Source organism: Alternaria novae-zelandiae (assembly GCF_023758075.1).
Source record: "Alternaria novae-zelandiae strain BMP 2774 chromosome Unknown scaffold_17, whole genome shotgun sequence".
In the NCBI taxonomy this organism is placed as follows: Eukaryota; Fungi; Ascomycota; class Dothideomycetes; order Pleosporales; family Pleosporaceae; genus Alternaria; species Alternaria novae-zelandiae.
This window is the reverse complement of record NW_026056977.1, coordinates 36,568-57,597: the sequence shown is the minus strand read 5'-3', so window position 1 is coordinate 57,597 and position 21,030 is coordinate 36,568. Positions and strand designations below refer to the sequence as shown.

Sequence of the window (21,030 nt, the reverse complement as noted above, 5' to 3'; positions counted from 1 at the left end):
AGAAGAAGGGACCTACTAGCTAGCTAGTGTAGCGCCTACTAAGCCTACTAGCAGAAAATAAAAGGTATTTCTATAGAGAGAGATCTAGGTTTAAGTTATAGTTTGTCTATTTTTTTCTATTTTTTTTTATTCTGTAGCTAGAACGCAAAACTTCTTAAGACTTATAGGCTAACTAGCAACATTCTATAAACTTCTTAAGACTTATAGGCTAACTAGCAATATTCTATAAACTTCTTAAGACTTATAAGCTAACTAGTAACGTTCTATAAACTTCTTAAGACTTATAGACTAACTAGCAATATTCTATAAACTTCTTAAGACTTATAGACTAACTAGTAATATTCTATAAACTTCTAGAGACTTATAGGCTAATTACCTAGTAGTTCTTATAGAGGTCGCAAATAAGAGATTTGCGCTTTTAGTAGTAACTACTATATTAATTTAGTAATTAGTGTATTAGCGAGGCGTCTATAAAGCTAGAGCTAACTAGTAACGTTCTATAAACTTCTTAAGACTTATAGGCTAATTACCTAGAGGTTCTTATAGAGGTTATAGATAAGAGATTTATACTTTTAGCAGTAACTACTATATTAATTTAGTAATTAGCGTGTAGGTAAGGCGTCTATAAAGCTAGAGCTAAAGAAGGTAGCGCTATATATACTTAATAACAAAGTGTCTAGTTAGTTAGATATAGCCTTATCTTAGTGCTCTAGTTGCTTAGGTAGTTAGTTAGCTATAATAGCGATGTATAGTTCTCTAGCCTCTCTAGCTCTATAGGCAATGTCTTTACTCTAATAGCGCGAAGTAGAAGAAGACAGTGTACTAGCCTAAAGTAGTAGATTACTAGAAGAAAGAGATAGAAGAGAAATAGTAGATAATAGCAAGAATAGAGATATATGCACTATACCTCTAGCAACGTTATCTACTCTTCTAGTAATATTACAGAATAGTTCTAGTTTAACTAGAAGAAGAGTATATTTAGTAGCTAACGTAGTAGGCTTCTACTTAATAGAGTTTCTTTAGTAGCTAACGTAATAGGCTTCTGCGTAATAGAGGTTTCTTTAGTAGCTAATATAATAGGCTTCTACTAATAGATAGTTATTTAGTAGCTAATAATGTTTGTATAGGCTAAATAAGTTAAGATAAATTAAGTATAACTCTCTATTCTTTTGCGTATCTAGAATAATTAGTAACGCTAGTAATCTTATAGAAACTTCTAAGCTAATTCTTTCTAATAAGTGTAACACTAGTAATCTTATAGAAAGTTCTAAGCTAATCGCGCTAGTAAGACCTACACGTAGCCTCTACTAGCCTTAATATTAATTCTATCTTAACGTAGTCTTAACTACGTAGTAAGTAGATAGTAACTTTATTAGCACTATAAACTTATATATACTACTATATACTTCTACAAACTTCTATAAACTTATAGAGTATATTATATATAGCTACGCTAACTAGAGGCCTGTATAAGATTAAGCTAATTAATGCTAGTTAATAGGTATTTATTAGTAGTAGTATCTACTTAGCTATTATAGCTGCTATAAGCAAGGTTAGCGTACTCGCTAATATTAACAAACCTATTATAACTATTACTAGGTGTTACTACTAATGTACTATAAGGTAGAGACGTTAGAGTGTAAACATACTAAGTGTTAAAGGTATTAATATTAGCTTTAAGACTATCTATACTATTCTGTTAGATATCTATAGAATTATACATTCTACTACTAGCGTTAATAGAAGCGTAACAGCTAGCATGCCTATCTAAGAATAGATTCTAACTAAGAAAGAATATATTATAAATAGCCTTATTACTTATATACTTACCTAATATAGATTCTCTATACTAACGCTTAAGTTTAGTGTAGAGTTTGCCTAGATACGCGTTACAAAGAGCTTACTACTAGAATATAATATTAAAGTTATACGTAGAGTTCTTTTAGTTGTAGAGGTTAAGCTTATAACTATAGTTAAAGTACTTAAGGTATAGATTAATAGCCTTAAAGGTAGACTACTGCCTATACTAGTTTACAAGACCTAATAATAATATTAACTACTAGAGAATAGGTGTATTTATAGAGAATAGATACTATTAATAATATAGTATCTCTCTACTATAGTTATACTGCTTTGCCTCTAAGAATATAATAATAAGAGAATTTACTAAGCGCTGTAGTATACTAATATTACTATACTTAACTATATAGCGTAGTATTAAGAATAGCTTAACTTTCTATAGAAGCTAATATATAGTATAGAAGTTAACGTCTAGGCTAGAAGACGTCTAAGCTAATAAAGTAAAGGTAGTAGATTAGATATCTTTAATAAGCTCTACAAATTACAGCACTAATAAGTAGAATATAGTATTTCTAACTACCTTGCGCTAGAGATTCTACTTAGTATTAACTAGTAGTAGTCTGTAGTCTCTTATAGCTGCGTAAAAGAGTACTCTAACCTATAAAGTAAACTTCTAGGTAATAACTAGCTCTATTAAGTAGTACTTTATATTATTTCTAGTACTATATAAATAGTTCTAACGCGTTATATTAGTAATAAGAGAGTATATAGTATAAAAACTAGAATTAGCTATCTAATAGGTATAGATAATAGTAGCTAATAAGTTTATCTAGACGTAGAACTAGATAGAAAGTAGTTAAATCTACTACTATCTATTATATAGTAGCTCTACGCAACGCTGCTTCTATAGAGTAGACTATATATAGTTAGTAGTAAGCTAGTCTCTATAATATAATATAAGGTAATAAGTAAAGTTATTAACTTTGCTAGGCTTGTTAGTAGTCTTTAAGCTTAACTAACGTAAGAATATGTCTTTATATATAGCATACGTGCTCTTAATAGTACTCTTATTCTATAGAATACTAGTAAATTACTAGTACTAAGTAACGTAAGGCGGTAACTATTTAATAATAGAGAAAGCTAGATAGAAAGAGTTACTATTGTAATTAAATACTACCTTTACGCTCTCTAGATATAAGCGTTAGACTATATTAGTAATAAGTAAGCTAGATACACAACGCCTAATGTTATTACCTCTAGTTAACACTAGACTAGTTATAATGTTGTAGAGAGAGAGAGGTATAGATAGATTATATATATCTTAGGTAAGTCTATTAGTAGATAACTTATTATATATAATAAAGGCTATATTAGTAAAAGCTTAATAGCTTACTATATAACTAGCGTCTTTGTATTATTTATAATCTATAAAGTTAATATTATTATATATAATAACTATATAGAGATTGTATACCTGCGCTTACAATTAACTCTACTACTAGAGTTAATAAATAATATATAAATAGAAGGTTCTAGAAGATTATAGAGATTTTAATAATATTATAGAAGTTTATATACTAGAAGAAGTTATATAAGAAGAGTACCTTACCTGCGTAAGTTAACTAATCTTACCTATTCTACTATTAATATAATAGTATATATAGCATATACTAAAGCTAGTAAGAACCTTAATAATATATTAGTGCACGCTAGATCTCTATAAATAGAGACTAACGTAGGTAGATAGCGTATTTAATCTCTTTTTCGCGTAGAAGAAGTACACTATACTAGTAATAAAGTAGAGTTACTACTATAGCGCCTTATAGTTTTTTAAAGCTCTCTCTTACCTCTTGTTTTTTAAATAGTAAAGAATAAACGCGTACTAGGTAGGTACGCGTTTCTTAATAGCTTATATAGTAGTATAGTAATTAACTACGTTAATACTTATACTAGCTTTAAATATACTAAATACCTTCTCTTCTATAAGTTATAATAACTTATACCTATAAGCTAATAGTATATTCTTACTATAGATACTATAATCTAACTATAGAGTGCGCACTACCTTAAGCAGCGTTTATTATTATCTCTTATAACTACTAGCTCTTATACTATTTATTATGTACTACTCTATTACTTACGCGTAGACAAAGTTCTAGAATAACTATCTATATTATTAAAGAACTTTAACTACTTAAGTTAACTTATACTATATAGATACCTACTATATATATAGGCGCTAGGTATAATAAGTCTATTTACTAGTATTATCTTCTATTATAGTCTCTTTAGTAGTATCTATTAACTTATTATTACTATGCTTATTATAGGCTTTATTCTACCTATATCTTAGATATAGCGTAGGCGTATATATTTAACTAAGGTATTATAAGCTTAAAGACTAGAGAAAGAATAGTAGTAATAATATAGGTATTAACAGAGAAAGTAACGCGTAAGTAGGTAAACTAGGTATAGTAATAATAAATATTTTAGATATAGTTAAAAGAGCGCAGTAAGCGCTATTAAATAGTATATCTAATATAATAAAGCAACGTTGTAGCGTAGGTAAAGTATAGAGTTAAAGTAATAATAGTATATTATTATAACGCTAAAATCTATATTACTAATATTAGCGCTATTTTCTTTTAAACGCTCTATAGAGATTTGCGTTTAAGCTTACTTATTAGTCTAGAAGTTTTATAGTGTTTAATATCTTTATTTCTTAGGCTATAATTAGCTTAGTAGCTTTAAGAAGTTTTTAGCGCTGCGCTAGCGCGTTAGCGCAGCGCTAGCGTAAGGGTTAAACGCACAGAATCTTAGAGGAGCGTATAATTTATAAGATAAGGTTAGGCAGCTTCGTGGAAAACGTGAGCTCGGCATTGCGCTTATCGATAAGGAAGCTAGCAGGAGCGCGTCATCCCGTCCGGCGAGGCTTCCTTTCACCCCCACATTCCGCCGTCTGTACTGGAACTCGTCTAGCGATGCCTCCTTCAATTCGAATATGATGTTGAAGCTCATCGATCGCTTCAACTCTCCGCCAGCGCAGACGTTGCAAGTACTGCAGCCCACATCGTCGACCATCACATACACCGTTTCGACGCGTTCTGTACCCAAGACACTTCCCGCTTTGGTAGCATACTATGCAGGGATACTGACGAGAGTGCTGCTGGGTATAACTAGCGTCCTCTTGCTATGGATGAAATGGCGCGTCACACAAGCTCAGACTCTGGATCTGTCGCTGGGTGTGTTGGGCCATGAGACAGAAAGGCAACTAGTAAAGCTGGCGGAAGCTTGCCAATGGCGATACCTGGCACCCAGTACATTGCTCACACTCTTCCTAGTCTTCCGCCGAAACTATACAGGTACATCCTTCGCCGCCTTCTCAGCCTCCCCTAAGCCCAAGCTAATATACATCATAGAAGAATCACTCACCGTACTCCGGGGCCTCGGTGTCCAGACCTCTACCACCTCCTCTACGTATCTCCAGACACCCACTACGCGCTTCATACCGACTACAAGTATACAGGACGTCTTCATACACGAGGCGTTCAAGGGATTTGAAGTTAGGTTCTTCCTCATGATCGTAGTGGAAGGAGAAGGAGAGGTGGTCGTCGTCTTTCCGAGACTGCTACCGAGAAGGGCGACACTGGAGACTGTTTGGCGGGGCGTCAGGGGTGGGTTATGGGAGGATAGCGTCAGAGCGCCGGCAGAGAAGGCAGGGCCGTGAAGAGAGCGGAAGCTGTAGAAATGCGATGTCATTTTGCGTTTGCAGTGCGCATAACAATGGCCGAATGACCAGGACCTTATACGTCCTACATAACATCTGACGAGAAGTCTAAGTAAGCCTTCTCAGAGATATCGTGATAATGAAGCCGTACCTTCAAATTCGCTGCGATACGACTTCCTACACACGGCTCCTCCATGTCTCCTAAATTCGGAGCAGGAACCGCGCCCAACCTCTTCCATACTGGTATCAATCTCCTACTCGTGTCCAAATCCCAAATACGCCATGAATCCAACCTGGTGCCCCCATCATGAGCTTCCCCTCAATATCTGTACCTCGTAGAATAATCCTTCGGACTAACCACCAAACCCCGCCCCTTCTTCGCGCCCCGATAAACCGTCTCAATAATATCAATAAACTCCTGCTTATCCTCCAACACCCAATTCAGCTTGTTATTATTTCCTGTCCCGAAATCGCACATCATGTGTTTATTGCGGAAGAAGAACATGACGGTACATGGGTCGTAGAGCTCGTACATGGCTTTGAAATCGGGGACTTCGTCGAGGTCGCAGAGGTAGATGGCGCAGAAGTTCTTGACTCGGTCGGCGATCTTGTAGAGGACTTCGTCTTGTTGCATGCAGTCTGGGTCCGAGTCGCGCCCGAAGCGGATGAGGACGAGGCGGTCTTCTTCGCTGAGGATCGCTTGGTCGACGTGCCAGCCTGTACGGAGGTGGGGGAGGACTACGGAGCCCATGGTGGGTGGATGTGCGTGTGGAGCTGAACTTGGAGTTGGACGTGTGCGACCGTAGAAGATGGGTGGCCGAGCTGGTCGACGGCGAAGGCGGGCACGTTAGACTGGATACGGTGAGTCGATATGTGCTTTGCGCGATCGTGCGACAAGAATGTGTAGCGCGTTGGAACGTTCGTATAATTATGTTTGCGTGATTCTTCAAAGTATGGGAGGGTTGAAAGAAAGTTAGTAGCGCCAGGCAGCTGCCGCCCGTGATCTAGAAAGTTCCCGAGGTCGCCCCACTGGACTTCGACCTGAACACCTTGATACCTCTTACAATCCTTTCACTATTTCATACGTGTAACACTCGACACATAAGGCGCCATAAACCCCCTTCGTTCCGATAAACGTACACAATACATGGCAGCGAAATTCGGCCTGTGTGGTGCTCGATTGACTCCATAGACTCACCTCCCGGGCATCCAACCACTCCGCCTTGCCACTTGGGCAGACGTCGACGACAGCTGTATTGGCCTATAGCGTCATATCAGGCAGATTTCCCGCATACTTTATTCGATCAGTACCACGGAGCACGTCCATAAAGCGTCTGGGTTCTTGTCAAAGGCCCTACATCTGTCCTCCTGTCCTTGGCTGTATTTGCTTTTGTTGCAGCCTTCTCAAGTCTGTGTAACGTTCGTTTGCACTTTGCAGCTGACCGCCTCTCCTATAGAATTGATTTAATCCACATCTGCTGCTACCATGCGGGCACGTCGGCTGATGTACCAGCCGCCTGGGTGATGGCAAGAGGTGTAGTATTAACAAGCTGCAGACTGCCCGCTCGAGTCCCCCGGGAATCAATCGCATGTCCGTTGTGTGTGGGTACACTTTCGTAAGAACAGACTAGTAGAGGGGCCTAGTCCAGTCACAGGTAACTTACTCGAGTGCCCTGGGATGGGTGTGGGCAAAAGGTGTGCGGGACGGGGCGCGGGGGATCGGGAGTACCCATGGACTTGGCCGGTAGGATTCCGCTTTGATGCAGCACCAGGCATCCTCTCTACGCGTTTGTTGCAGCTTTATTAAAGTATGGAAACTTGCGAATCGTTGAGTACAACATTCACAGACTCTATGCTACGGAAACATTCAAGCTGTTCTCGGGAAAGTCTACCACTGTCACACGCCGCCATCTCACATCGATCGGGAAGGTCTGAGTCGGACCCAAATGCTATTTTTGGGATGGATTCGGGTGTTGCCGTAGGTCTATTTGTGCATGTGGGTGCTAATATACGTGTAGGCATCGTCAGGGTGATGCTGCAGTGCACCTATTGCATTAGCGAACAGCCAGAGTGAAGCATCATCGGTCTACTTCATCAGCGCACATCATGAGGACGTCGCCTTAACAGACACGGAGAAAGAAACTGGTTCGAGCAAAGCCGATTAGGGGGGTTCTTCCTGCGAAAATCTGTTTACAGAGTACAACCTTCGTCATGCCTGAGTAAACCTGCTGCGTCGTCGCATCGAACGACACACACCACGTTGATTGTTACGGTACTGCGAGTCGGACCGATATCATATTCAGCACCTGCCCATGCATACTACAGAAGAGAACTCTGTCATCCAACCGGCCAGTGGGTGTGCCACCTGTCCGATGTGCCAAGAGTAAATCCGTGACAACAGTCTGAAGGTAGGAGCACTTCTTCATGCTTGTTATATGGACGGAAACTCTGGCTCAGCAGATTTTATCCGCCTATTCCGTTGTTCATGTACTTGATGTATCTTTCAGATGATGGTGATGGGCGTCTGCTTGATTGTCTCGCCACGGCAAAACTTGACTGCTCTAATCCGCACTGGGTTGATGTCCTGCACCGCTTCCCCTTACCCCGTTTACGAGTATCGTACGATACAACTAGGCCTTACTAGAAATAGATCAGGACAATTGAGATGGTGTCGAGCAACACTAGTTGGTGGCAAAGAGAAGCATCTGCATGTGCAGACCAGACACCAACCAAAGACGTTGTTAGCAGTCCATCACATAGGGCTCAGAATACTATAGATGACTCAGCTGAGTAGGTCCGGTAAGTTCTATCATAGGCCCAAATCTTTCTTTGTTTTTCAGGCATCCGGCTCCAAGGGATACATCTGGTAGCCGAGAAATCTCAAGCTGTGCTGCAGCCAAGATTATTGATCCCTTTCTGCAGAAAGTATGAGACGAAGGGATTTGCTTTTGCTGCTCTGGAAGTCTACATAAGACCTCCAGTGCTCACTGAAAGCTTCAATACCATCAGCATCGCACCTTCCTCATCACAATCAGACTAACACTCTTCTCGACCATTCATCATTTCTCAAACATATCACAATGTCCGACTACACCGGCCCCGGATTGTACGAAATCCTGCCCAGATATGCTCCAGAGATGAGCTTGAACGTCTGGGGCGCAGCAACGACAGCCGGCACGCAAGTGAAGCTATAGTAAGTTACTCGAGCAGTCAGAGAGAGCATGTTGACTAACTTCATCCAGCCAGAGAACCAAAAGCGCCGACAACACTCATTTTGAGATCGTAGCAGCAGGAGGCACGGATGCCAAGCCCGAAAAAGGCGATCGTGAATACCACATCATCGCCGCCTGCTCTGGCCTCTATCTGACTTCGGCCGGTAATTCGAAACCAGACTGACATGTATGTTCTCCTCACATGGCTAACCTATCTAGGGCCAAAAGCTGGTTACATCAAGACGGAGCTTCGCAAGCCGCTCGACAGCACCATCCGCTGGAAGATCGTGCACTGCGGAAACGGTTCTTACCGGTAAGTGGCTCCGTACAGCCCCACTTGGCCTTGAGTTCGCTTTCTGACGCGCGTGTGCATGTGTTAGTATCAACAATGTCGATGGGAAGACGCAGCTCAATGTCGCTGGTGGTGGCAAGACCAGCGGCACCGACATGATTGGTTGGCAATTTTCTGACGGCTCTGAGAACACGGAGTTCCGTCTCATGGCTGTTTAAGTGATACGGGGGAGACTCGAGTTTATTGTCTTGTGTTGAACAGGATTGTAGAATCTGTCGCTCACTTACAAAGTCCATTCAATCAACAGGCTGATATGCTTCCGAATGATTGTGATGGGTGATGAGGCTTGTGCTTTCAGTGAGACGACGCTAACAGCTCACTCATCAGTCCCTTATTACCTCTGCCTAGGTTAGTATCGATGCATGTTAGAAGTATGTCTTGGCCACTGCGCACTTGTTGACAGCTGACTTCATGTGAGGTTCAGCAACTTTCACGGTCTCTTCCTCATATTAGACAAACGTTGCTTTCCTTGGTTGTTACATGTAAAATATATCGATACACTAGACTATTTTCCCATGGAAGGGACTACAAAGTGTACCTGTAGAAAGGACTCTTGTCACCCATGAGCAACAACTCCTGCTCGGAGTATCTCGCGCGAATAGCCTCCTCTCCGTGCTCAGCAATCAGCTCATCCCTCTTACGGTTCTCCTTTGCATACGCCCACCTCAATACCAAAGTCATGAGGATCGCGGTGCAGCACATGGCCAAACTAGCCGAGAAACCTGTCGTGTACTTTGGTGCTTCGCGTGCCAGATACACGTTGCTGCCCATGATTCCACCCATGTTTCCAACGGAGATAAGCAGAGCCATGCCAACAGCGCGTTTTGACGATGGGGCGAGAGAGTTGCCGATCCAGGAGACGAGACATGTGAAGGGGCAGTAGAGACCACCGGCAACGGGGAAGAGGAAACCGTAGGTGATGCCAGGGTATTTGGGCTTGGGGATAGCAAGCTGAGCGATGAAGCCGCACACAGCGATCGAGTAGCCTGCAATGATGTATGGGGAGCGCTTGCGCGTCAGATCGGAGGCCCACGCAAAGATGAGGGTAAGAATAGCGGCGAATACGTAGATGGGGATCGTGAGGAGCTGAGCGTTGGCACTGGTATATCCGAGTCCTTGAATAACAGAGGGCACGGTCGCGGTGAATCTGTATGAAACTGTTAGAGATGAAACCGCAGCAAAGCTGGATATCTTCAGCTTACCCATAAACACCAACAGTGTTTCCCCAGAAAATGACCGTAGCAGCCCAGATCTTCCAGTCGGAAAGACCAGCAAGAATCTGTTCTTTTCCGATCTTGTCGCTGTTGGTGGCTTGTCCCTGGCCAGACCCGGAGTCGTTGGCCAATCGGGAAACAAGCAAGTCGCGCTCCGGTTGTGTCAGAAACTTCGCGGTCTCTGGACTATCGGGGAGAATCTTCCAGATGATGAGCGCGAGCGCTACTGGAATCAATCCCTCTATGAGAAAGATCCATTGCCATCCTGCGAGTCCAGAGCGTCCATCAAGTTGTTCGATACCGTAGGCGAGGAGACCACTGAAAGCACCAGCGAGGGAGGCGGCTACGTAGAAGACAGCCATGCGGCGCTGAAGTTCGAAACGACGGTACCAGAGAGTAAGCAAGAATGTTGCTGCTGGAAAGAAGCCAGACTGCGAATGTAAGCAAGTGTTCTCCATCTTGAACCAAGATGCTGGGGACCTACCTCTGTTACACCCAAGAAGAATCTTCCAGCGAGCAGACCACCATAACTGGACGTGAGTCCCATCAATGTCATGACGAGACCCCAGCAGAACATGAGGATCGCCATCCAATGACTTGGTCGCATCATCTTGAGCACGATGTTGCTGGGTACTTCGAGAATTGTGTACGGAACGAAGAATAGAGTAACGGCAGTGTTGTACTGAATACCGTTCATCTTGAGGTCATCCGTCATACCAGCAATCTTCGCGTTACCGACTACAGCACGTTAGCAATTCGTTCCAATGCATCTCTCAGAAATGAATATGTCCAAACGTACTGTTACTCCGATCGATAAACGCAACAAGATAGAGGAGCGAAAGCATAGGGACAAGTCTCATGTCAACTTTCCTCAAAACGCGCGCTGCCTCCTTCTCCTCCAGTTCGACATTTTGCGCTTCAAGCTCGCCAGTTCCGGAGGAGTTTGAGATCTTCTCCGCCACATTCTCAGCCCGCTGGTGCTCAGTAGAGAGCTTGCCGTGATCGAACGTTGTCGCCATCGTGTGAATATTGCACCGCGTCTGCTTCAATGCAAAGGCGGGTGAGGAGGCTGGCAGGGCAATGCACGAATGCTTCCCCATGGGCAACCCCTACCCTTTAAAGCATCTCGGTAGAATGCAAAGCCCGACATCATCCATCTCAACGGCATACCTTCTTCGGCAGCGTTACCCACTTACATGCATGCCTTGCCTCCCGTCAGCGCAATCGAGCCTCTTGTGTGGAGGCGGGTAGAAAGCATCTTGGCTTCTGGGGTAGCAAGCGGCGCTTTTGCGGGGTAGTCTGGAGGGATCATCATGCGCGGCGTCGGCACGTGCTGCACGATCTGCATGTCGCTGTGACGTATGGTTCGACCATCTGTCAAACGGCACCGCGTTTACTGGAGATGTGCAGGGGCGCATTTGCCGATCTCAGAAGCCGCGGTGTCGGTGTGGCCTGGTTGAAGGGCCGGTGGTGGTTTTCGATGCGAGGTGCGTGCTGGGCGGTTGTCGGATGGGTGCCGTCGGCGATAGACCGAGGAAAAAGAAAGTCCGGTCGGTGGCAGCACCGCTTGCAATGGGCTTCTTGAGCTTACGCTTGATGACAGCATCGCCTTGCTACGAAGACGTACGTCTTCTCATGTCTCTTTTGAGACCATATGAGTTAGGTTCGCGATGACTGTCTAACGTTTGGTGCCAGCCTTGGTGGTGCTGTTCTTATCAGAAGAGCCGTGGATGAATATAGGAAGTCTCGCCGAGGACGTGTTACCCGTAAACCTTCACAGCACAGACACCATTCCCCAGCCTCGCTCCACAGTTGCCGTCACTTTTGCTCTTCGACTAGGGAATACAACTCTATTGTGGTCTCCGACGATGAAATATCGTACGAAGTTTCGCGCCCAGTATTGAACCTCAAAATGTTGTATCCATTACAATGACCATGGTATATAATCCCGAGGTCTTGCAGACAAACTCCTATCCTGGCTATTGGCCATTCCCGAAATCGCCTAAACGCCGTCTAATGCTCCCAAATCTCCTTCTCCCATGTCCAACAGCTCTCAAATCGAGCTAGGATACATCATAACCCGAAGACTCGCACCAAATGACTTTGGCGGGAGGTTGTTCTGGAAAGATGCGCGAACAACACCAGAGTTGCCTGTTCTTGAATCAATATCTTTTCTTTCGCAAGTCTGACAAGCTGTACGAACCATGTGTCCTGCGGATCTTGCCCCAGATCACACGAGGACCTTCTTCTTTGCTGCTGGCAACGCGGTAGACATATGCGACGCGCTTGCCGAGATACCACTGCGCGTCTTGCGTGCTGTCGACGCCTTCAAGCGCGAGGAGGCTCACGTTGGGGTTTGTGTTGCGTTTGCCGCGCTGGTAGCTGACATGGCGGGCTTTGACGTATACTGCACAAACTATTACTACCTGCACAGCGGCGTGAAACTGCTGCTACTTACGACGGTGGCTCTTTTCTGAAGACATCGCGATTTTTACAATTGTTTGTTTATCGTCGGAAGGTGAGTTTTGGTCGATTGGTGTGCGCTCGGTAGACTGCTTACCTAACATATATGGGTCTTCGAAGTTCAGACAGCGCGTGGTAATAATGTAGGCACCTACTGCTGCGATCGACGGCTGACGGTTAGTTGCCTAATCCGGACTATCGTCACAGACAGAGCGCAGCAACATCTAACCTCCCCGCTGAGTTCAGACTACGGCAACCACGAATGTAACGACTTTGACAGCTTTTTTGTCAATCCTAGATCGCGAATACCTCAAGTACTTTCGACTCCTTCCTGCCGCCTGTTGTCAACTCACACCATCACATCATCCTGGCTTCATCATTTCACGGGTGTTAATATTCAGGAATGTACGTTTCTCAGTCGATATTAAAGCTATTCAAACAAGCAACTATTGGAACAAGAAACCAACGCAACTACTAGGCTAAACCGTGCGCCTAGTTTTCGACCATACAACGGCCGAGGGGTATACAGCTTTCGTCAATCATCCGTGTTTATGCCCCTGGAGAACGCCAACAAGAAATGCATCTTCCAACCCACGAGAGGTCGTATACTTGCGAGAACCAACGCACAGATATGCAAACACGAGAAAAAAAGCAAGACAATAAAGAAGAATGCCCACAGGCAAGGAATTTGATTCCGGCTGATCAATTTCGATTCGTGTGAAGGTGAGGAACGCCGAAACAATGCAGTATAAACAATTTTTTTACGATGAGGAGGTAGGGCTTGGCTCCTCCTCATCTGACTCGTAGGTGAGGGTGGGCGCTTGCCATTCGACATTGAACTTCTGCTGGTACTCGTGGCTGTTGATGATATCTTCGAATTCAGCTTGACATTCGTCATCAAGTTCGATAATCTCCGCTCCTGGCATGTCGTCGAACATGGACGATGCGGAAGTTGCCATTTGTGCAGGAGTAGCGGCAAGAAGTGACACGTTGCCAGCTTCCGATAGAATGCTTGGTGATGGGTAGGTTGCCTCGCGGAGACGGGAAGGCTTAGCAGGTGTGTGCTTCATTAGTCTCTGGCGCTGGCGCTCAACCTCATCTCCAGGCTGCTGGCGGGTAGGGGTTGGGGGCGCTTCGGGCACATCAGACGCTTCATCCGTAGATCCGCCTGGCAGGGGAGCATGCGCAGGAACGGGGGCTGGTGGGGGTGGTTGGGTCCAGATAGGAGTAGCTTCAGCGTCAGCGCTCTCGCTGCCCATTGTAGAGTCTTCTTCATCAGAATCATCATCGGGGACGCTGAAAGAGCCCATGCCTGGATTATGGGAGTGGGTGTTCTCCTTGGTTGCGCTTTTCAGGACCTCACGATCGTTCTCACGGATCTGTGCCGCGGTGTCGTGTCCTTGTAGTTCGCTAAAGATGTTACCGCCGGTGTTGTGTGAGATGGAGTTGCTGAACATGGGTGATGGGTCGATTGAGCGACGAGGGTGGAAGTCACGGAGTGAAGCGGACTGGCCATGGCTGTTGTAGAGCTTTGGTGAAGTACGCGCGCCGTTGCTGGCGGCGAACTGCTCGTCGATGGTAGGAACTTCGTCGTCGCCCGTGGTGAATTCGTGAGTCTTCTTGTGCTTCTTAGCGGTGTGCTCTTCTTCTTCAGCCACGATATCGAGATAGACAGCCCAGACTGGTACAACATCGTCATCGTCCAGATCACCAAGCGGGTCGCCGAAGCCAGTCTCCCAAGGCTTAGCTGACGGGAAATTCGACAGCTCCTTGCACAGAACGTCCTTCTGAAGACGCGCACGCTTCTCGCTGAAAGCAGTATCGTTCTTCAATTCAGGAATGACCTGCTTGGCCCACTCCTCTGCCTTGTGCCTGTCCTTGCGGTCGACGCCCTTGAGCAGTAGTTTCAGCAGTGTGTTCATGGGCGCACGCCTCTTGTTCGGCGTCTTGACGCGCTCGCCAACAGGTGTAGGAGGGAGGGAGAGGGTCTCGGTGATTGTGTTCTGGGGTGGTAGAGGCTTCGTAACGGTGGGCGATGCGACTTCGGGGGTTGGCGGGGGCTTGGGGGTCGAGGAGAAAAGTCGGGATTTGATAGCAGAGAATGACCTGCTGAAAATGTTGGATGGTGTTGCGACGGGGCGGTTGGGCGTTGCTGTGACATCCTCGAAGGTTCTCTTAGCGGACGGCTGTTGTGGTGAAGGTTCCATGGCGACGTCATTGTCTGAGAATGTTTCGCTGTCATTGCTTAAGGGCTCAACGCGCCTGGTTTCTTTGGCAGAGCTCTCGATCTTGTGGAGGAGCGCAAGGGCTTCCTCGTTGCCATTCACAAACACACCATGTGCCGGAGATGACTCGCTGATTGCTACTAGTTCACTGTCGAATTCTGCGTAACTGACGTTAGCCGGAGTACCGTAGCTAATGTGTGGAATATTCTCTAGTCGCGTGATTTCCATGCGCAGACGCAGGTTCTCGTTCTCGTATAGGAACATCTGCTGATCTTTCTGCCACATCATCTCTACGAGATTCTGGATGCGAGCCTCCTGGTTTGTGACACGCTCGCGGAGATGATCAATCTCCCTCTCTTGGTGTTCGTACTTCTCCTTGCGGAGCTCGTTGTCGATTTCTTCCTCTGAAGGGGTGTAACTATGGGGAAGTTGGTGCTTACTCTTTGTGAAGAAGGCGCCCATGCCATCTTCATTCTCGGCTTCTGCCTCGTCTTCGGCGCTCTCGATGGCCTTAGCCGCGGCCAGCTTTGCGGCCACTGCCTTTCGTTTCTCACTGGTGACTTTCTGGCGGGCTGTGCCGCGTCCTTGCTTGACGGGCTTCGTCTGTTCCAGGCTGCGCTGCGGCGAAGCCTCTACGCCTGCCTCTTTCAGCGCCTGGCGACCGGCTCTGGTGAGCTTCTTGGCGACAACAGGCGCTTGCGTCGCGGTTTTGGTTGTTGATGATGTGGTGGTTGTTGTGGTGACGGCGGAAGCGGCGTTTGCGCGTGACGTAGCGCGACCCTTGGTGACTGTCTGCTGCGACTCTGTCACGGTCTGCGACTCGACTTTGGCGGCGGCAGCCTTGGGCTTGCGACCGGGCTTCTTCTTGGGGGCAGCCTCTGGCGCAGGCGACGCCGACTGTGAGCTTTGCCTGGAGGCGGGCTGCGAGGACTCGGTGGCCGCTGTCGCTGCAGTACGACGCGTTGAGCGCCGTGTAGTAGCTGACATGGTACTGCGAGCGCGGTCAGTAGGAGCGGTGCGCAACAGCAGTGGGGACGTACGAGGCAGTTGCGATGCAATTGCCAGTAAGCAGTGAATGATCTGATGGCAGATGCAGCTGCGAAGGTGTGTTGGGATGGTTGCGTTGTCGGGGTGCGTTGGCAAGGGAAGTTGCGATGGAGTTAAGAAAGTTGTACATGCACCTCCGGCCATTGGGGCTAGCGCGTAAACACCCCAGCACCATCGAGGCAGGCGCGACACGGGCCACGCCTTGGCATGACGACCAAGCTGGAGCTCTTTGCCTGCGACGGTCGACAGCAGCCAGCATCAGCATCATGGAGGGCCTTTACTACAACGTCAAATACGGGTATGATACACGCGTTTGGCGTCGCTTCATTCATATCTGACATCTCTCTACAGTTACATCGAGGGCATCGTGCGCGGTTACCGCAATGCACTGCTCACCAGCCAGAACTACAGCAACTTGACCCAGTGCGAAACCATCGACGGTACATCGCATCCCGTCGCTACTGCCTCTGGGACCGCTCTAACAATGCTACAGATGTCAAGCTGCAGCTCTCGCCCGCGTACGGTGACTTCCTCAACAACTTGCCCCCGAACCCGTCCACGTCTGCGCTCGCCGCGAAGACCACCGACAAGCTCGTGGCCGAGTTCCGCTATCTCCAGGCCAACGCCACCGGCTCGCTCTCCAAGTTCATGGAATACCTGACGTACGGATACATGATCGACAATGTCGCGCTGCTGATTACGGGTACCCTGCACGAGAGAGATACGCGCGAGTTGCTGGAAAGGTGTCACCCGCTCGGCTGGTTCGAGACCATGCCGGTGCTGTGCGTGGCGACCAACATTGAGGAACTATACAACTCCGTCCTGATTGAGACGCCGCTCGCGCCCTACTTCAAGGGCTCGCTCAGCCATCAGGACCTCGACGAACTCAACATCGAGATCATCCGCAACACCTTGTACAAGAACTATCTAGAGGATTTCCATCAGTGGATCAATTCCTGCCCAGATATTGCCGGGACACCGACTGCAGATGTCATGTCGGAGGTTTTGGAGTTCGAGGCCGACCGCAGGAGCATCAACATCTCCCTCAACTCGTTCGGTACCGAGCTGTCCAAGGCAGACAGGAAGAAGCTTTACCCAGGCTTCGGTAAGCTATACCCGGAGGGAACCACAATGCTCTCGAGAGCGGACGACGTAGAGGGTGTGCGAATCGCTGTTGAGAGTGTTGCCGACTACAAAATGTTCTTTGACCAGACCGGCCTCAGTGGAGGTGGCGGTGGTGTCGGCAACATGGCCGGTGGTGTCGGTGGCGAGACGAGGAGTCTCGAGGATCTCTTTTACCAGAAAGAAATGGAGATCTCGAAGCTTGCATTCACTCATCAGTTCACTCACGCCATTGTGTACGCATGGGTGAAACTGCGCGAGCAGGTACGTTGTGATTCCATCCTGAAGAAAACGTAGCGACTGACATGACACGCAGGAAATCCGGAACATTACATGGATAGCCGAGTGCATCGCGCAGAACCAAAAGGAGCGCATTGGTAACTACATCAGCGTCTTCTGAGTGCGCGCATCATTGTAGTAATAGCATGTTTGGGTCCAACTATGGAATGGCTTGGGTGGCGTTAGGGTGCGATCCGTATATCCAACTTTGTTAGATTGTACATCTCTGCATGTGTGTTCTTCGTCTCTATCTCATCTCCTGTCGGGTGTCAACACGTCTAGCCATGCTTTCGACGTCCCAATTCCGCCTTTGCCCGTTATCACTACGGCTGTCAATCTGCTGTGACTCATCATCGTATTCGACTGTGCAGGAATAAGTGAAGGATGAATCCGTTGTGCTGCTTTGAACGCTGGTGTCCTTCGTCCACGCTGTACATCTACGCTAATTCTCGTTTTCGTCTTTACAAATATCATTTTCAGTCACATACGCCGAACAGTCAGGGATGCGCAGCGGAGACGTATGACTGACGGCGATCAGTCTCGATGTCGTTGCGAAAGCCCGACCTATGGCTTGCACCACGTTGTACAGTTCGAGCTATTAAGGCTCTAAAAGAGACCTACGTACAAGCAACAACTATACGTCGAGTTTGAGAGCCTTGTGAATCAACGCTTTTAGTAGCTCTAGCTTCGGGTACAAGACTAAGGCAGTCAGGATTTAAGCTTTTCCTGACCTTGATCTGGCTCGAAGTGTCTCTCTCTAGGCTTGACCAATTTACGCAAATGCCTTGACAACTGAGTAGTCTCCATGACAAAGATACTCGGCGTGGATCTGTCTATGGTGTGCTAGGCGAACTATACAGGCAGATCGTCATACTCCATATTACTCATGTTTTGCTGAGCACCCGAACATCACTGTCAAGTCAGTCATGGTACCAATTGATTGCCGTCTAGATGGCTCGGTATTTGCGTAAAGCTCGTCAATCACGCTGTACATAGGCTGTTCCCCGGTCGCAAATAAACTCTCACATATAATTGAGTCGCACTACAAGCCAGGTCGCGTCATCATCCTTCCGTTACCTAGGTACCCATATCACAATGTCGACGACCACACCACTCAAGCGCGACTCTGACTGGACTACCACACAACTGGAGACAGCATATGACACCTTGTGCAAGTACTATGAAGAGCGGAAGAAACTTTATGACGATACAATGCGTCTTTGCGAGAAAATGCACAAGGAACGCGTTGGCGCTTCTGCAGCAATTAAATCACTGCACGACGAACAGAAGGCATATCTGCGTACTCTGTTCGGGGATCTACGAGGCATCATGGAGCAGATGAAGGATATAATCGGGGACACCGATGGCGGCGATTCATCTACTCAAGGGGATGCTCCAGCAGATGTTGGTCACGAGGACGGTCAAGGCACTACTTAAATGGAAGCGAGACAAGCGGAATGACGATGCATGTGACAGCGACAAGCAGCATGCAAGCAGCCGCGAAGTATCTACAGTAGGAGGTCCAATGAGGCATAGTCTCACGATAGCAGATAGTCCTAGTCCATCTCAGCCATCCTCTTCCCAATTCGAAACTCCAGTTACCGAATGAGGCCCGCAATCACCTTTGCCGAAGTGCAGCCATAGTCGAAGTTTAGATACGAGCTTCGCAAAGGAGGTGTAGCGACAGTTTACTGCAGGGAGAAATTACGGTGTGTGGTGGTGACCCCAAAAAGTAAACTGGCGTGAAGCCTCGCAGAGTGTAAGAAGCAAATCCATAGTCTCTCGCGCAAGGTAATCCGATCGACGTGTTCGCTTACGGAGCTAGCTCGTTCGAGAGACACCGGCTCGCTTTGGGGTAAATGGTGTTGGAGGGTCTGCTAGAGTTGGTGTGGACCCTAAGTGACCGAAAAGGAAACAAAGGGCGAGTGTGCATGTGCGTCATGGCGCTAAGAGGTTGATCATATCTGGGCAGTCACTACGGTGCATGCACTTTGCTCATCCTCATTCAGACTGCTGCAACGCGTGTTCACCGCTTGCGCAATACAGACGTGACTAGATTCGCGTTAGTATTCCTTCGGTCTTTGTAGATCTCGTTGACTACGTGCGTAACTGCAGAGTCTGAATTGACACTATCGTTTGCCCTTCTCGCATACAGAAACATCCTTTTTCATTCCTCGAAGCGAAGTCGGCATGACGAGTACCCTCCATCATTTGGCGGATACATTTTCTCCGATGAAAAAATAATCAGGGTGGGTGAGGAAAGACGCTGTGGCACTGGTACTGCCGAACCAAAATGCTGAGCCACCATCAGTTACCGCTTTACAAAACGAACGTCAAACGGCCCAGCTAAGATCCGGGCCTAGGCAATGGCACCAGTCACCGTGTCGCAAGTATACGGGAATATGCCGGTGTTGAGCGAGGTAGGCGTGTTGAGAACTTCAAAGGCCACCTTCGCTTCTAGCAAACTGCACGGCTCGCTCACGTAGCCTTCGTCACGCTCATATGTGCGCTCGCATCTATGCCGAATAATCTCACCACATCACTATCGCCCTCATCTGTGTACCATTGTTCTTCGAATCAAAAACCACACGATGTTCAGCTTTCGTGCACCAGTCTTCGCATTGCGAGCCATGTACCTAGATTCAGGTCCTTTCTCGTTGCTTGTCTGAACAGCAACGTGGAAACAACTCAACATAAACCACGAGCTGAAGAGAACTTAGTGGTAGCGACTCACTCCCACATGTGCTCCAAGCGAGTCACAGTCCAGCCAGGTGTCAAAACACCAAAATCCTAAATATGGGCAACTTCATTCGCTCGCCAAAGCGCACAGTACCATGTGTTCTGGACACCTGCAAAAATAAAGATAGCCAGTGCAAGAGCCTAGACCATCGTCTTACCCCGAATTAAACGTTTTACCCTGAATTTACGGATGAGAAAAGAAGAAGCACATGGCTTCTAACGGGGAAGCAGGAGGACAGTGCGAGGTAAGTCGTTCGCAGCGAATGTTTCGGAAGGCGAAACAGTTGGAAGTTCAGCTTCAGGGTCTTTAACATTTTTTGTTCCGATCCGTATACCTGATCATGCTAAGGCCGAGATCGAGCGAATGTGAAAGCAAAGCCGCGTCAACCTTTCTCGTCAGCGATGAGGGCAAGTATAATTATGAAACAGACGACCACGCAGACAACACTCAGACCTTGATCACTGGTATCATCGTGGCCTTAGCATAAAGTTTACCCTCAATAACCCTTACCAACAGACCTACCATTCCTCAACCGACGATCACCAACCCTCGGTACCACGCGTCCTCGACTGGGTCCCCATTCCTCTCCCCAATCCTTGCGCCGATACCAATCTGCGACCTCAAACATGCAGTCCAACATGCCGAGTCTCGCCATGCATCCCCGGTCCCTCTTCCCTCGCTTACATTCCAAACTCTCCTCGCAACACGCACCACTCTTCACCGTCTTCCATGTACACTAGATCTTCGGGTACGTGGCCGGGACCTGAGTATGCGCCGCGGCCTAGGAAGATGACCAGGGCGCCTGCCGAGTATCCCAGAATAGATCGATTTGGTAGGGTAGACAAGGGG

General features: G+C 46.9%; 6 protein-coding genes across 6 annotated transcripts; 2 read left to right on the top strand and 4 right to left on the bottom strand.

The window, feature by feature from the left end:
- Positions 1-5,846: 5,846 nt before the first annotated feature.
- Positions 5,847-6,278, bottom strand: TXNL4A_2 (Thioredoxin-like 4A; the record flags this gene model as incomplete). Its single annotated transcript, XM_049401448.1, has 1 exon — positions 5,847-6,278. One exon carries the CDS (start codon positions 6,276-6,278, stop codon positions 5,847-5,849), a length of 432 nt encoding a protein of 143 aa, XP_049252521.1.
- A 2,329-nt stretch (positions 6,279-8,607) lies between these two features.
- On the top strand, positions 8,608-9,249 carry J4E88_007832 (uncharacterized protein; the record flags this gene model as incomplete). Its single annotated transcript, XM_049401447.1, has 4 exons — positions 8,608-8,720; positions 8,770-8,903; positions 8,959-9,052; positions 9,120-9,249. 4 exons carry the CDS (start codon positions 8,608-8,610, stop codon positions 9,247-9,249), a joined length of 471 nt encoding a protein of 156 aa, XP_049252520.1.
- A 367-nt stretch (positions 9,250-9,616) lies between these two features.
- On the bottom strand, positions 9,617-11,324 carry J4E88_007831 (uncharacterized protein; the record flags this gene model as incomplete). Its single annotated transcript, XM_049401446.1, has 4 exons — positions 9,617-10,238; positions 10,294-10,736; positions 10,790-11,043; positions 11,105-11,324. 4 exons carry the CDS (start codon positions 11,322-11,324, stop codon positions 9,617-9,619), a joined length of 1,539 nt encoding a protein of 512 aa, XP_049252519.1.
- Positions 11,325-12,358: 1,034 nt separating this feature from the next.
- Positions 12,359-12,788, bottom strand: RPL33A (60S ribosomal protein L33A; the record flags this gene model as incomplete). The annotated part of the gene is made up of 3 exons (XM_049401445.1): positions 12,359-12,456; positions 12,509-12,712; positions 12,764-12,788. The coding sequence occupies 3 exons, from the start codon at positions 12,786-12,788 to the stop codon at positions 12,359-12,361; spliced, it is 327 nt and encodes a 108-aa protein (XP_049252518.1).
- Positions 12,789-13,529: 741 nt separating this feature from the next.
- On the bottom strand, positions 13,530-15,980 carry J4E88_007829 (uncharacterized protein; the record flags this gene model as incomplete). Its single annotated transcript, XM_049401444.1, has 1 exon — positions 13,530-15,980. The coding sequence occupies one exon, from the start codon at positions 15,978-15,980 to the stop codon at positions 13,530-13,532; it is 2,451 nt and encodes an 816-aa protein (XP_049252517.1).
- A 326-nt stretch (positions 15,981-16,306) lies between these two features.
- VMA6 (H(+)-transporting V0 sector ATPase subunit d) lies at positions 16,307-17,562 on the top strand (the record flags this gene model as incomplete). Its single annotated transcript, XM_049401443.1, has 4 exons — positions 16,307-16,338; positions 16,392-16,480; positions 16,534-17,426; positions 17,479-17,562. The coding sequence occupies 4 exons, from the start codon at positions 16,307-16,309 to the stop codon at positions 17,560-17,562; spliced, it is 1,098 nt and encodes a 365-aa protein (XP_049252516.1).
- Between the last annotated feature and the right edge of the window lie 3,468 nt (positions 17,563-21,030).